This window comes from Podarcis erhardii, assembly GCF_964252035.2.
Source record: "Podarcis erhardii genome assembly, chromosome: 9".
Lineage (NCBI taxonomy): Eukaryota > Metazoa > Chordata > Lepidosauria > Squamata > Lacertidae > Podarcis > Podarcis erhardii.
This window is the reverse complement of record NC_138512.1, coordinates 59,777,427-59,794,105: the sequence shown is the minus strand read 5'-3', so window position 1 is coordinate 59,794,105 and position 16,679 is coordinate 59,777,427. Positions and strand designations below refer to the sequence as shown.

Sequence of the window (16,679 nt, the reverse complement as noted above, 5' to 3'; positions counted from 1 at the left end):
ACTGCAACCCTGCTTCAACTAATGGCAGACTGGCTTTGTTACACAGGGGGCAGAAATTGCTCTCTATTTTTCTGGAGGAACAAAGCTAACCAGGAGATACTATGGGAATGTGGAGTTGTAAAAGCCAGAGCGAAATAAAGGCTGTATTTAAGTGATCTTAGGAATGAAGAGGGAGTTACTATATAATTAGGCATTTATGAGTCTGGGCACTTGTGTCTTCTGTATGAGTTGAGAGAGCATTTTATTAATGCTTTTATTTCTCATATATTTATTCCAGCCTTCAAAGAAGGATTGAACATGTTTGTGTGGGGAAAGCTTTTAAGGAGATGTCATGTACACAAGCAAATAATGGTAATGTAATTAAACATCACAGGTATTTGCTTGTGTAAAGCCACCGGTCATAGTTGTCTTGGTGCACTTGTAAGTAATTTGGAAAACAGAAATTTCCAACACCTTCTCATAAAAGGCAATAGAAACAGAAGTCTTAGGACACCTTAATGACTAAAAAGACTTGGGCTCTAATCCACAGACATTTACACAACAATAAATCCATAAGTCTTGAAGGTGTCAAACAGAATTCTTTGTGAGAGTGTTCACCTCCTGTGGTGTGCGTACCATCTTCAGAGGGTCAACTTAAATGGTTCATAGAAACAAATATCTTTAAACAGCTCACAAGCTGTTAAGAGGATTTCATGCATTCAATGTAAGGAATCTCAGGATAAAGATTAGGGCTCAATCAAGACCAGGGTTTTTTCCTAGGTGGATTACGTTATCATCAATTATTGCTGCTGTAAGCAGTTACTGTGCTTAGCTTTGCATAGAAATGTCCCAGGTTGTATTTTTTTGGACTTCTGGCCTCACTGTTTAGACTTCTTTTATATCCATGGGTGCATGGCACAATTGCTTTTGGACACAAATGTTCATTAGTTTGCTAAGCTGAATTGAAAGTGGCTATTCTGTTGTTTCTAAAATGAGGAAATCTTTAAAATCTTCTTAGAAACTGCAGTGACATCATATTGGCCTCAGTGACTTTTCTGTAGAATAGCAAATATCTCTTGATAATGCTTTAACTGAGGGTTGATCTCTACAGCTGCTTTTGGACTGAACTTCCCATCTATGCTGACTTCTGTTTCTTTTTGGTCAGTGGGTAGAAATGGCAGAACTGACCAAATGAGGAAACACTAAACATATTGAGCTCCAAGTTGGGTACAAGATTCCTGCATTGCAGGAGATTGAAGTAGATGGCCCTCGTGGTCCCTTCCAACTCTACAATTCTATGAAACCTTGCTGACAATCATCTTCCTGGCCTCAGCAATTTTCCTGTGAAGTAGCAGATAGCCATTTGGAGCTTAATTTTCCATCTATGGTTATATTTTGTTAATTTTGTCTGTTGAATTGACCATCCACCACAGATTAAGATTCTGGCTTTAAAAAATATTGTCCACTAAATCAACAACTAGAATCATACCAGACAAGCGCTCACATGCTAGCCTTGCCACCCCATCATTCAGTAACTGATGTATGTATAGAACACTTTTGACTGCAATTTACATCATAAAATATACAGTGGTACCTCGGGTTACATACGCTTCAGGTTATATACGCTTCAGGTTACAGACTCCGCTAACCCAGAAATAGTGCTTCAGGTTAAGAACTTTGGTTCAGGATGAGAACAGAAATCATGCTCCGGTGACGCGACAGCAGTGGGAGGCCCCATTAGCTAAAGTGGTGTTTCAGGTTAAGTACGGACTTCCGGAACGAATTAAGTACTTAACCTGAGGTACCACTGTACTTCAAGACCCCTGCTGCCGTTTCTTCTTAGGGTCTTATATCTTTAAACCACACGTTGATTAGGCAGCCCTTCAAAGAGAGGACACCTTCAAATGAGGGATTTTCCTCTGTAAAGTAGAATACATGGTTACCTTAACAGTCATGCACAATTACAGATAGGTAGCCGTGTTGGTCTGCCATAGTCAAAACAAAACAAATTCCTTCCAGTAGCACCTTAAAGACCAACTAAGTCAGTTCTTGGTATGAGCTTTCGTGTGCATGCACACTTCTTCAGATACACATGCACAATGTGAGAGTAGCATGCAGGGGTGAAAACAAGCACATTTTGACTGCTAATTTTGTGTGTGTGTGTGTGTGTGTGTGTGTGTGTGTGTGTGTGTGTGTTTATATACACATGCATACATTGCCAGGAAAGGTCATGAGTAAAATATATCTAAAAATACTCTGATTTTATGGTTATCAGAGTGGGATTTCTGAACCAGAAGAGGTACATAGCATTGCTAGAAAAGGAGATGAAACTGAATTGGCTTAAGGCACCGTCCTGTTTGATGAGACCTGAGAGGTATGTGTGAAGAGACGTTGGCCAGTATTCAGAGGCAGCTCATGCAACCCAGAGAAGTTCTAGGGAACAACCACAAACACGTTATTTCACAAGTCAGTTTCAACAGCACATGTAAACACTGAGAATGAGTCATAGATGGTCTTAGCAATATGTTCAGAGACGAGCAATAATTTTAAAAGTGTGCCATGTTACTTCCATGTAATTAGTGGCACTGCTGCTTTCTCTTTCCATTGTATCGTCTATAGTTATATGCCAAGTCTTGAACATGAGGCTTTGCTCTCTGACTGACTCTCAGATACTGTCAATGTGGAGGGTTCTCTAAGATCAGCATTCGTCTCTGGTATCATATGTAATGAAGATACTTTATCAGTATCAGTCTGGTGATATGCCTACCCTCAGTCAATTACTTCTCTTGTCATTGCAGCATCCAACTAGATCAGGGATCCCCAAACTGTGCTCCAAGGACCATCAGTGAACTTAATTCAGGTAGTCCGTGGCATGTCTGTGGATTTATGGTTGAAGATGGGAGATAGCACATCAATTGCATTGAATAGTCATGTTGATTTTTTAATTGCATTTTAATTGCTTCTCATTTTTATGTTGTATTGTGTTGCATTGCAATCTGAATCTCATGAAACTGCAATTGCTGCAACAAGCAGGGAAAAAGCACCAAGTTGTCCACCATTATTTTCCATTAGCCCATGGCAGGGGGAAGTTTGGGAACCACTGAACTGAACCATAAGAAATGGTTCAACTCAACACCATATATTTATCACCTAGGTAAAGGTAAAGGACCCGTGGACGATTGTTGTTGTTGTTGTTTAGTCGTTTAGTTGTGTCCGACTCTTCGTGACCCCATGGACCAGAGCACGCCAGGCACTTCTGTCTTCCACTGCCTCTCGCAGTTTGGTCAAACTCATGCTGGTAGCTTCGAGAACACTATCCAACCATCTCGTCCTCTGTCGTCCCCTTCTCCTTGTGCCCTCCATCTTTCCCAACATCAGGGTCTTTTCCAGGGAGTCTTCTCTTCTCATGAGGTGGCCAAAGTATTGGAGCCTCAGCTTCACGATCTGTCCTTCCAGTGAGCATTCAGGGCTGATTTCCTTAAGAATGGATAGGTTTGATCTTCTTGCAGTCCACGGGACTCTCAAGAGTCTCCTCCAGCACGATTAAGTCCAGTCAAAGGCGACTATAGGGTTGTGGGGCTCATCTCGCTTTCAGGCCGAGGGAGCTGGTGTTTATCCATAGACAGCTTTCTGGGTCATGTGGCCAGCATGATCAAACTGCTTCTGGCACAACGGAACACTGTGACTGAAACCAGAGCGCACAGAAACACTGTTTACCTTCCCGCCACAGCAGTACCTATTTCTCTGCTTATACTGGTATGCTTTCAAACTGCTAGGTTGGCAGGAGTTGGGACAGAGCAACAGGAGCTCACTCTGTTGTGGGGATTTGAACTGCCTACCTTCCAATCAGTAAGCCCAAGAGGCTCAGTGGTTTAGACCACAGCGCCACCTAAGCTAACTTTTTTTGAATGAACCACAGAAATCTGACTGCTCAAACTATGAAGGTTGCAAAATCTAACATGCACATGTCTCCTCTAAATACAATTAAATTCCACAGAATATCAGGGCTAGGCTATATCCAAATCTAGATCTGGAAGTGTGTTTTCCAGCTCAGGGTCCCTGATTTTGGGGGCTAAACTCTGGTATGCAGAAAGTACTCTTTGGTGAGGCCTTCTCCTCTTGCCTAGTCAACAATCTAGAAGCTTCACAATACCTGCCATTTGCAGGGAAGATGTTGAGTTGAGTGTCTTATTTCTGTCTACACTTCAGAAGGGATCTAAGGCTTGAACCCACACACCGTCAACTTAAAGCAATGACTCCCCCAAAGAATTCTAAGAACTGTAGTTCACCCCTTACACAGTTCCAGTTCCTAGCAACCTTAACAAACACTTCTCAATATTCTTTGGGAGAAGTCATGCGCTTTAAATTGATGCGACCACAGCCTCTGGTAGCTTATTAGGACCAGCCTCAAACTACAGATTTTCTGATTTAAGCCCTGGAGTCCCTGCCACAAGGTCCCCAATATTCTGCAGGATTGCCCCATCTATCCTGGTCAAAAATGATCACGCAATTTCAGTGATGTGGGTTTAGCCACTTCCTCCCCACAGAGGAGGTGGGTTGCAGGAGTCACGGCCCCAACACGCGCAATTGGGGGAATCCCTGGCCACTTCATCCCCTGGCCGGCCAATCGGCCGGCTCTGGAGGCGTGGTCTGCCTTATTTAATGCAGGCGCGGCTGGGGATCTCCCTCTTTTGCCACCTCCGCCTGTTCCTGTTTCCACCCTCCCACCCTTTAAGGTTTTTCGTTCCTTGACCTTGCTATGGACCTTGGTTGGTCACCGTTGAGGGGCCTGGTAGGAATTTTTCCACTTGGCAAATTGGCACCGGCCACATGGTTTTCGCCTACCTCGTAGCAAATGTCACAACTTTCTTGGTATTGGCGGTTAGGCATTGGTATTGGTATTGTTATGTAGATTGAAGAAGTGAGGAAGCACCATCACCTGCCCCACATATTGAAGGGTAGCCCGATAAAGGATTCCAGGGGGCGTGGCCCTGTCCAAAGCCTATGGAGGTGAGGGCCTAAGGCACGCCCCCGAGTGGTGACCCCGGGGAGTTCCTAGTTGATGTGCATCAGCAGGACTCCCCCTACTGGTGGTTAACCCTTCCTGGACTTCTAGCGGATGGGCTGAAGCCGGATATAGTCGGTTAGGACCATTGCCTAAGCCAATACTGCTCATGGCCTGTAACCAATAAAGTTGTGGCCTTATTTAGCCCATTAACCTTAATAATTGTGTCATGAGTCTTTATTTCCACTGGGGGGGGGGGAACTCACCACGCGACCTGGGAAACAGGCTAATTTGCATCAGAAAATGTTCTGTTTGCACTGGGAAAATTTTCTAATGCCTTAAAGGGTGACCTAGCTTGGCGTGCTTTTACTTGTATTCAGCAAACAAAGCAAAAACCTGGAAGCTGCCAAGCTTGCCTAATAGCGTATCTGCAGTTGGCATGGAAAATTTTCCATGGGGAACATAGAATGCTTGGGGGAGGGGGAATCCTTTAAGTTTTCCCCACACAGCATCACAACTTGTGCAGAGGGGTAGGGTACAAGCTTTACTTCCAGAATGTCCCTGGCATCTCCAGTTTAAAAGATCGGGTTTAGGAAATACCTGCCCAAAGATCTGGAGTCATCACTGACAGGCAATACTTGGCTAGGTGGAGTATAATTCTGACCTGGTATATATAGGCCTTGTCCATGACAGAATGGCCATAGAACACATGTGTTGCATGCAGAAGTTCTGTTTCAGTCTACAGTAGCTGATTGTGGATGTCCCCGGTTGGAAACTCGAGCTACTGCCACTCCGTATAGACCGTGCAGAGCTGCATGGACCAATGATCTGACTCTGTATGAGGCAGCTTTCTATGTTCCCATCTTCCATGTTCTATGCTGGTATTTTAGTACAGCTCTGTTGACACACAATTTCTATTTTGAACCTCTTCTTCCAGGCGTTTTCCTTCTAAAGGGGCAAAGTGGCTCACTTTCCTAGCAACCTCAATGCCACACTCACACTTACTGCATTCTCCAGTCAGATGCCTGATGTAACTTACTGGGATCAGTGTAAGTTGATGTGACCTCATCCCAATAAGTTGCATCAGACCCCTCATTGATCTTCCTTTTTAAGCTGCAAATAAGGCTTAGCGAAGTTGCCAAGTGCAATTAAACACTGTATTGTTGAACGCATTTTGTGGCTGATTTGTACTGGGAAGAAGGATTACCTTTGTTTTATCAGAATAGCTGTCCAGAGAGAACTGGCCAATTCTGCTCCTGTTTTCCCTTTGTTGAATTTTATTTTGAGTTATGTATACCTGTTTGTCTAATTTGTACATAGTTACTGTGTGAAAGCAGTTGATAATTTTGGCCTCGGCAGATCCCCAGTTGCTTGCCCTCTCCAAAGGAGCTGGATAGATTTAAATGCATGTGCCAAATTGTATAAGGTTGTGATCCAATGCACATACTCGGGTGTATGTCCCACATGTATAGCCTCAGGTGTTCACTGCCACCACTCTGCTGGCAATGTTCCTGACAATGCACGTTTATTCAGTGCAAAGCTCCACTGTGTTCACTGATGCTTAAAGGTAAAGGGACCCCTGAGCATTAGGTCCAATCGTGGCCGATTCTGGGGTTGCAGCACTCATCTCGCTTTATTGGCCAAGGGAGCCGGCGTACAGCTTCTGGGTCATGTGGCCAGCATGACTAAGCCCCTTCTGGCGAGCCAGAGCAGTGCACGGAAACGCCGTTTACCTTCCCGCCGGAGCGGTACCTATTTATTTTCTTGCACTTTGACATGCTTTCGAACTGCTAGGTTGGCAGGAGCAGGGACCAAGCAACGGGAGCTCACTCCGTCGCGGGGATTCAAACCACCGACCTTCTGATCGGCAAGTCCTAGGCTCTGCGGTTTAACCCACAGCACCACCCACGTCCCTCTCACTGATGCTTACTCCCACATAAATATGCTTATGACTGCAACATTATATGTTTTGGGCACTTGTTTTTGCCAGAATGTGTTGTCCCTTTGCATTTGCTACAGGGTGGATTTTGATTTGATTTCTCACTAGTCAGTAAGACTTGATTTTTTATTTTTTTTTTACAGACTGACTCATTCTTGCTGGTAAAATCTTAATATTTACAACCAGAGGAAGGTTTCATTTTTGGAATAAATATTCAGAGTAGTTTTTACAGTTATATCAAAAATTACTGATTTGGTTATACTATTAGAAATACATAGACAGATAATTATGAAATTACTGTGAGGTTTAATAAGTTAACTGTTTATATTTGGACAACTTTTCTGCTGTACTTTATTGGAAGGAGAAAACAATCATTTCCTTAGTAACAATTTAAGCAATTAATTTAACTAATGCAATAACATTATAGCATATGTTTCCATGTTTGTCAACTGATATGGTTAAACATTGTTGCTGTTGTTTTAAAAAACTTAGACTGAGTTTTAGCACACATGAAAAACTTAAAACAAATCCTTAGTTCCTGATGGATAGCCTTTGGACTATAATGTAACTTAAATAGAAAACTATCTTTAGAAATATTTTTCCTCTCAAAGCATTTTATTTTAAAAATCTGATTTAAATAAAAAAAATAGATTTAAATTTAAAAAACCCATTTTTTATTATTTTTTCTTACCCAAAAAAATCATTTATTTTTATCCACCTTGATTACCTACCTATATCTAATCTTCCTAATCCTGTTATCATATCATCTCAGAACTGCCCTTTGACTGCTTCTCATTCTGGAAATTCTGGAAATTTATTAACTAGCTCACAACATGTGTTAAGGATGGCCCTGTGATCTCCAAACCAAGGAGATAAGTAACTATAAGTAACTACACAACCTTTAGAATACATCTGAAGGCAGTCCTGTATCGGGAAGTTTTTTATGTTTAATGTTTCATTATGTTTTTGTATATGCTGGAAGCTGCCCAGAGTGGCTGGGGCAACCCAGTCAGATGGGCAGGGTACAAATAAAACAATTATTATTATTACAGTGGAACCTCGGTTTTCGAACGTCTCTGCAGTGGCGGAGAAACCCTCTCCAGCACTGGGGGCGGGGCGAACCGCCCGGTGGCACACGTGCGACGTCTGTACTGACTGCACACACGCAACATCCCGTATGGAGTGCGCATGCGCTGCAGCCGGCACACTCCGTATGGGATGCCACTCGTGCACTTTGTCCATACGAGCATCAGTACAGGCTACCGCTTGCATGGCAACTGTAAGGGATGCCGTATGGGCTTGTACATGTATGGCATCCTGTACGGAGTGCACATGTATGGCAGCCTGTATGAACAACGCACGAGCGGCACCCATACTGACTGCGCGCGCCCTTGGCCGCTCTACAGCTGGGGGGAGAGGCAGGGGCCATCTTGTCACCCCCTGAGTGGCACCTGGGGCAGCACACCCCCTCCGCCCCCCACTTTGTATGCCCCTGCACCTCCGTAGTCTAACATTTTGGCTTTTGAACACCGAAAACCTGGAAGTAACTGTTTCGGTTTTCGAACGATTTTCGGAAGCGAAATGTGCCACATGGCTTCCATTTTGTTTTCCTATTGTACTGAGGCTTCCGCTTTCAATTTTCGGTTTTCAAATGTTTCGGAAGTAGAATGGTCTTCAGGAACTGATTACGTTCGAAAACCGAGGTTCCACTGTATTTTCTTTCCAAGGGGTCTGTGTAGGTGATTGTCGGAGTAGCTTCTAATCTTAGCATTTGTTGCATGCCAAGATTTCATTTATTAGATTTATTAGTCACCCAAAGGTCTCCAGTTGACATAGAGAAAAAAATATATATACAGTACATATTACCATAGTGGGAAAAGTGTGGGTGGATGGGGCAGAATCATATAATACATTAAGATTTCATATAACATCCATTAAATAAAGCATACAGTGATACCTTGGTTTACAACCATAATCTGTTCCGAAGATCCATTTGTAAACCAAAACAGGTTATAACCCAAGGCATGCTTTTGCCAAAGGGGCTTCCAAAAATTTTTGGTTCGTAATAATAAAAAAAAGGTAGTAATCCAAAAAAAGGTTGAAAACCGGGACATGCACTTCTGGGTTTGCCGTGTTTGTAATCCAAAACGTATGCAAAACCAAGACGTATGCAAACCAAGGTACCACTGTACTCTAATAATAAACAAAGCAATACTCAGGCCCACTAATGAACAAATAAAAATAAACAAAACCTCCCCCTCCCGCTAATCCAACAATTGTTCACATCAAACCAATAACCACCATTCAGTTTCGTTCACATGTCTTATTTAGGTTTCTGTGTGTTGAGCTTAACCCAGTAGCCCAAATTCCAATTAAGATAGGGCAAATCTATATGCCTTTGCTTCTTTTACTTCCACAATCCACGATCCAGGAACCTGGAATCCTTTTTCTTTGGCAAGGCCAGCGGCTGCCACTATATGTTTTGGACAACTTCCATCAGCCCCAGTCTCCAACAACATCTGTGCTGGCTAGAACTGAATGGACTTGTAGTCCAAAACATCTGTTTGGTGAAGGCTGGTGTAGACTGACAGGCAGCGACTCCTCTGGGTTTCAGACATGCCTTCCCAGTCTTAGCTGAAGAGTCAGCCTAGACCCTTCCACATGCAGATTATGTCTCCTTACCATGACACCACAACCCTTGATGAGCACATTTCTTCAGACAACACAACATTAAATTGTGTTACCTTATTGATAACACAATAGCTTGGGATTTAATTTTTTTTAAAATGTTGTGAGCTGCCTCAGTCTTTGTGTTTATTACAGTGGTACCTCGGGTTACATACGCTTCAGGTTACATACTCTTCAGGTTACAGACTCCACTAACCCAGAAATATTACCTTGGGTTAAGAACTTTGCTTCAGGATGAGAACAGAAATCGTGCTCTGGCGGCGCAGCGGCAGCAGGAGGCCCCATTAGCTAAAGTGGTGCTTCAGGTTAAGAACAGTTTCAGGTTAAGAACAGACCTCCGGAACAAATTAAATACTTAACCCGAGGTACCACTGTATTACCTTTATATTCCAGCTTTCCTCCAAGGAGCTCAGGTTGGCATATATGGTTCCCCTGCCCCCCAGCCCACTCCATTTCATCCTCACAACAACCCTGTGAGGTCGTTTGAGCTGAGTGACTGGCCCAAGTCCACCCAGCAAGCTTCATGGCTGATTGGAAGACGAGGATTCAAATCCCAAGAGTCTTGAAGAAGCAGAGTACAAAAGTGACTAATAAAAATAACAGCATATTTTGCAAATGCATGTAGCCTCGTTTTGGCTTTTTTTTTAATGGCCAGGATTAATAGTTTGGAGGATTTTGCTCCCTAGTTCGTTACGTTAAGGGATATTGAAATGGGTTAATGAAGCAAAAATGGGAGCTGGGTGGGGCTGGTTTCAGGGGCACCAGGTTGAAAAAGCCCCCTATGGTGTGAATTGAAATAAAGTCATGGGCATTACCATATATAATGGTAAGGAACTCTGCTTGGCCCTCTTCGACTTCTGAGATTTCACAGGACAATGGCCACATATTATGTATCTATATAAAATACCAATATTTGTAAAGCTCTTCCTGCAATAACAACAATAATAGTAATAATAGAAGTGGTAATAACAACAATTAATAATAATATGTGACCCTCATATTGCTAATGCCCTCTGCAAAAGATTGATATTTATGAACACTACTGCATCTTTGGTTCTTCCTTCTGTTTCTACAGCTCAATTACAGTGGTTTTATATCTAAAACATCTTGCATTTAACTGCCTAGCTTTTGGTCACTAGATGTCTACTACATGTAATCTGTAGTAGATGATTGAGGTTGGCTGCATGCAGAGGGGTGTGTGAAGTATATATGTAGCTCAGCACAGCAGCATTTCTGGCATGCTTCATCTGTCCAAAAGGGGAAGTGTAACAATAAGATGGCTTCCTGGAAAAAAAGACTTCAGGAAATGCAGATTTAGAAACTCGCCAAGACGGTTCGAGAATGTCTTGTGCAGTCAAAACCACTGGTTTACACATGGATGCACAGAAGGCACTTTAACCTGACCTTCAACAGGTAAAGCATTTTTGTTTCATTCATCCCACCTCTTTTGCCAAGTGTATACTAGAGTGGTACCTCAGGTTAAGTACTTAATTCGTTCTGGAGGTCCGTTCTTAACCTGAAACGGTTCTTAACTTGAAGCACCACTTTAGCTAATGGGGCCTCCTGCCGCCGCCGCACAGTCAGAGCATGATTTCTGTTCTCATCTTGAAGCAAAGTTCTTAACACGAGGTACTATTTCTGGGTTAGTGGAGTCTGTAACCTGAAGCGTATGTAACCTGAAGCATATGTAACCTGAGGTTTGGAACAAATTTACTTATTACTAGTGCTATTTTTCTAGAAAAAGAGGTGCTGCAACTCACTATGAACGCCTCCCTTTTTCTCTTATAATGACAATGGCGCCCACCTGAGAGAGAGGTGCCAGAACTCACCTGAAGTCCAGTGAGTTCTGGCTGGAAAAAAGCCCTGCTATCTATCTCTATCTATCTATCTATTTATTATTGTAGTTGTATCCTACCATTCCTTCAAGGAGCTCAAGGTTGCATACGTGGTTCTGCTCCTCTCCATTTTATCTTCACAACAACTCTGGGAGGGAGGGTGGGAGGATGGGCTGAATGGCTGTCACTGACCCAAGGTGACCCAGCAAGCTTCATAGCCGAATGGGGAATTGGACTCTGACCTCCCCGGCCTTAGGCCAACACTCTAATCACCACACAATACTGGTTTTATCATTATAACAGTTTTATCTCTTTTTATAACTGTATCTTCCATTGCTGTAACCTGCCTTGGAGTTACTGGGTAGATAAGAAAACATATGAATAAGTAAAATCAGGAGCGGCCCAAATGTTGCAGAGAGAAAGGTGGCTGCACCAGGCAGCTGATTTACGGTGTTTTGAAAAGGTAGCAGGTTGTTAGGTATTTGTTGTCATTTTACAGCCAGGAAGAGATGTGGGGTGGAGAGTTGCTTGTAGGGTTTTCTGTCTCGGGTGCCAAAATTACTTGGCCAGTCTTGGGTATCACACAGCTTGCCTTGGGGTGGGGGTGGGGAGGTGAGTAGCAGGATGTGCTTCAGGCAGCAAAATGCCTTAAACAAATTCTTAACACTATCCTTGGCAGATTCCTTTCTTTCAGCCTAACTCGCCTGTTAAAATAAACGACATAAGAATGACAGTGAATTTTGCACATGGAAAAGCATACCGATGGGGTGGTGGTGGGGCGAACAGAACAATATTGGATAGGGATATCATAAAGTCTCTGTGTGTATCTATATATTGAATTGCTTACTCCTCCACTGCCTGCAAAAAAGGGGATTCAGACATTCAAAATTCTGTGTCAGGAAAAGCATATTATTTTGTATAAATTTTCTTGGGGCTCATGGGGAGGATGAATAATGAATACAAAAATAAAATTATTAGTATCAGTATTCCTGGGTACCAGTCTGGGTTTGTTGATCCAGTGGCGTAGCGTGGGGGGTGCAGGGGGGGCCGGCCGCACCGGGCGCAACATCTGGGGGTTAGGGTTAGGGGGCGCAAATCCACGGGTTAGGGGGCGCAAATTACTTGCCTTGCCCCGGGTGCTGACAACCCACACTACGCCACTGTGTTGATCAGCTTCTCCACTTCACTGGGGCAGGTTTTGTAGTTTAAGAAATCCCTGGTATAAGTCATGAAGTTGGAAGTCTCTGTTGGATGGGTCAGGCACACAGATAATAATAATAATAATAATAATAATAATAATAATAATAATAATAATAATAAATTTTATTTATATCCTGCCCTCCCCAGCCGAAACCGGGCTCAGGGCGGCTAACAACACTAAAGTAGTACAACATTATAAAAACATTATAAAAATTAATTAAAATCAAAATTGATGGCAACCATAAACTAAAGTTTTGTAAAGATTGCCAAAGGAGGGAGTCAGGCTGTGCCCTGACCAAAGGCCTGGCAGAACAGCTCTGTCTTGCAGGCCCTGCGGAAAGATGTCAAGTCCTGCAGGGCCCTTGTCTCTTGTGACAGAGCGTTCCACCAGGTTGGAGCCGCAGTCGAAAAAGCCCTGGCTCTAGTTGAGGCCAGCCTAACCTCTCTGTGGCCTGGGACCTTCAAGATGTTTTTATTTGAAGACCATAAGTTCCTTTGTGGGGCATACCAGGAGAGGCGGTCCCGTAGGTACGAGGGTCCTAGGCCGTATAGGGCTTTGAAGGTTAAAACCAGCACCTTAAACCTGATCCTGTACTCCACCAGGAGCCAGTGCAGCTGGTTTAGCACTGGATGAATGTGATCTCGCAGCGAAGACCCCGTAAGGAGTCTCGTCGTAAGATGTCGTCGTACTGTAGGGCTTGTTGGCTGTAGATGATAGATTTTATGGTGAGTGGGTGGAAGATGCACCCAGGTAGATATGTGGAGTGGTTGGCAGGTTTCTCTTTTAAAGTGATCCTTAGATGTCCTTTGTGTAGTTGCTCAGTAGAGTCTATATGGTAGACGTATCTACACAACAGCCCACTATCCAAGCGGAGAGAGATTCCAAGTGTTCCAATGCTTGCCTATAATTTTTTTTTTTGGAGGGGGGAGGGTTGGAATGAAGGGCAGCAGAGACCACAAAGGGGGCTGAATCTTTCACTGCAGACACAGCTCACAAGCTGTCCATACAAAGGAAAGGAAAGAGCAATTAGGAGTGCTCTTTGAATGTGCTCCCAATGCTTTCTTTTTAAGTTCTTTGATGTTATGGTGCTGCCAAGTCACCATGGTGTGTGTGTGTGTGTGTGTGTGTGTGTGTGTGTTGGTGAAGTTCAGGATTCAGCCCAGTCAGATCCTGTTCTCCTCCCCTTATCTATCTATCTATCTATCTATCTATCTATCTATCTATCTATCTATCTATCATCTATCTATCTACAGTATCTATCTATCTATCTATCTATCTATCTATCTATCTATCTATCTATCTATCATCTATCTATTTATCTGTCTATTTCAGATCACATTCCATGCCTGATGATGTGGGCACTGGCTCATGAAAACCTATGGCATAATAAATAATAATAATCTTCCTCAAGTCTCTGTTGCTTTTGCTGTAACAGAGTAACACAGCTACCCCCCTGAAAATATGATCTTATGAGATTTTCATAACAGAAAAGTCTCTCCCGCCACCACCACTATAGCTAACAATACAGTAGCTAATGGATGCTGAACTTTGATTTTTGTTAGGTGGTACCATGACAGTCTTACTCGTCATGCAGCAGAGGCACTTCTTCTTTCCAATGGCAGTGATGGAAGCTACCTCCTAAGGAAGAGTGATGGCAAGGCTAATCTTTACTCTCTCTCAGTAAGGTACAGTATGTTCACTATCCCTTACGTCATCCCATACTGTTGAGATCAACAGTTGTGACCTTCCTTTCCACCACCACACCACCTCCTCCTGTTTTTCCTGTATTTTTGTTGGAAGCTGCCAAGAGTGGCTGGGGCAACCCAGTCAGATGGGAAGGGTATAAGAAATTTATTTGTTGTTGTTGTTGTTGTTAATATGATGATGATGTCCCATCTCTATCGTATATTTGGTGTCTGGGTTACGACAGACAGGGCCTTTACTGTAATGGCATGTGACTATTCAATATACTCCCAAATGAGATCTGCCTGACACCATCATTGAATGCTCACTGTTGAGTTGCCTAGCTTTAAGAGCCTGGTGTGATATTGATACCATCCATCTACCTACCTACCTACCTGCCAGCCCACATACCTATCACTTCTATCTACCCCCATCTATCCCCCATCTACTTTTCACTGTGGTTGCTCTGTATGCCATGGGAACAACAATAATGGGACAACAGAAAATGAAACTGGAGGGAGGCTGTAAAGGCAGACTAGGAACAAGCCACTCATGCATACAAAGGGTTGTCTTCTCTGATGGCTCACCTAGTGTCTTGATATCTCCATAAAATTTACTATCCTTCCTGAGCTAAGAAGAATGCATATTTCATGTTTCAACAGCCTTATTTTTGTTTCAGAGCAAGGGATTCTGTGAAACATTTTCACGTGGAGTACACTGGGTCTTCATACAAGTTTGGTTTTAACGAGTTTCTAAGCTTGAGAGACCTGATCATGCACTTTGCAAATCAGCCTTTAATTGGCAGCGAGACAGGTAACTTACATTTGCTTATCTATCCATCCAGCTGTTTAAAATATTTTAGATTATATTTGTTAACCTGGGTTGTGTGTGACCTAAGTTAAGAGTAGATCTATGGAAATGAATGGACTTCTGTTAGTCATGTCCATTAATTTCAAGAGTTCAATTCTGAGTAGGAGCTGAGTATCTCTTTATACACTTGGATAGTCCTTTGTTTTAATAGTTCTGTTCTTCTTCCCTCTTTTAGGATATGACAGAATCCACCTATTGTGCGGAAGCACAATATGTTGTATATCAGGGTATAGCCAACAGGTATTTTGGACTGCAATGCCCACCATCCCTTTCCATCTCTGCTCTAGCTGAGGCTGATGGGAATTGCAGTCCAAGCAAGTCAAGCATTCATTTTTTTCTGGCACCCCCAAGATCCTACTGATTCGGTGGTGGCATCAAAAATGAAATGAAATGAGATGAAAAAATAAAATAGACACAGCACTGAAGTGGGTGGGGAAGTTAAACCCTCTCAGCCTAGTCCACAAGAGGGACTTTAAAATTGCTGGCTGTGGAAAAATACATGCCCTATAGGGCATTCAGCAGATGAAGACACTCCCTCATGGCAGCATGCATGTGCTTTGTTAAGGCCGCCCCCCAGGCCCTGGCACCTCTTGGCTTCTATGGGTTGGACCCAAAGGTTCCTCTGAGGGAAGGACTCCTTCAGCCAGAGGGCAGCTCTTCCCATTGAACCCAGCTCTGTGTTATCCGAAAACTTCTGTTTTCTGAAGGCTGTAACCCTATGCACATTTGCCTGGGAACAAATCTCATTGACATCAATAGGGTTTATTTCCCTTCCTATCAATGGGGTTTTCTTATGGGGTTCACTTCACAATGTATAGGATTGTGCTGCCAGTAGATTCCCGATGCAACAGTTAGTCTGATATTATATATATATATATATTTTTACAAGCATTGTTGTATGTATTGCATTTTGGACCAAGAATTTATCCTCCTTACTTAATATTTACATTTCAATAGATCTTATCAGATTAGTGATGAAAGGGGTAATAGAGAACCAAGAGTAGCCCCTGGGTCTGGTGTTGGTGCAATTTTAAAGAGCCACTGCTTTCTGAGCCAGAAAGGGTTTAATCTCTTTGAAGTGTCATATCTATTTCCTGACATGAGTGTTAAACCCCCATTGACTTGGCCCCGACTGACTCAGTGCCCTGAAACTTGAGCTCTGTTGTTAAACAGCTCCTAAATAGGTTTGTTATTTAACACAAGAGGTGACCGAGGTCCTCTCCCCCCTGCAATGCTTGGTATTGGTCCAGATGGAAAATAACGGCTCCAATTATCAACTGATTAGCTGGAAAATAAGATTTATGGGGACTGAAATTCAAGAGCACTAAAATACCTGGCTAACCTGAAAGAAGCAGAGCTGGTCAAGGACTATGAGCACTCCTGGGCTCTAATTCATACTTTGACAGAATCCTGCCCCTGTGGCCTTTGTGAAGGGGGATATCCTTTTCTGAATCAGCTCCCTACATTCCCACATTAGTT

At 43.1% G+C, this 16,679-nt stretch overlaps 1 protein-coding gene across 2 annotated transcripts in view; it reads left to right on the top strand.

Moving 5' to 3' along the window:
• DAPP1 (dual adaptor of phosphotyrosine and 3-phosphoinositides 1) overlaps window positions 1-16,679 on the top strand; it is a 35,528-nt gene that overhangs the window by 3,323 nt on the left and 15,526 nt on the right. For both annotated transcript variants that reach the window (XM_081877283.1, XM_081877282.1), the window contains exons 2-3: window positions 14,210-14,332; window positions 15,010-15,143. In XM_081877283.1, coding sequence (XP_081733409.1) covers window positions 14,210-14,332; window positions 15,010-15,143 — 257 coding nt within the window. The remainder of the gene's footprint in view (window positions 1-14,209; window positions 14,333-15,009; window positions 15,144-16,679) is intronic.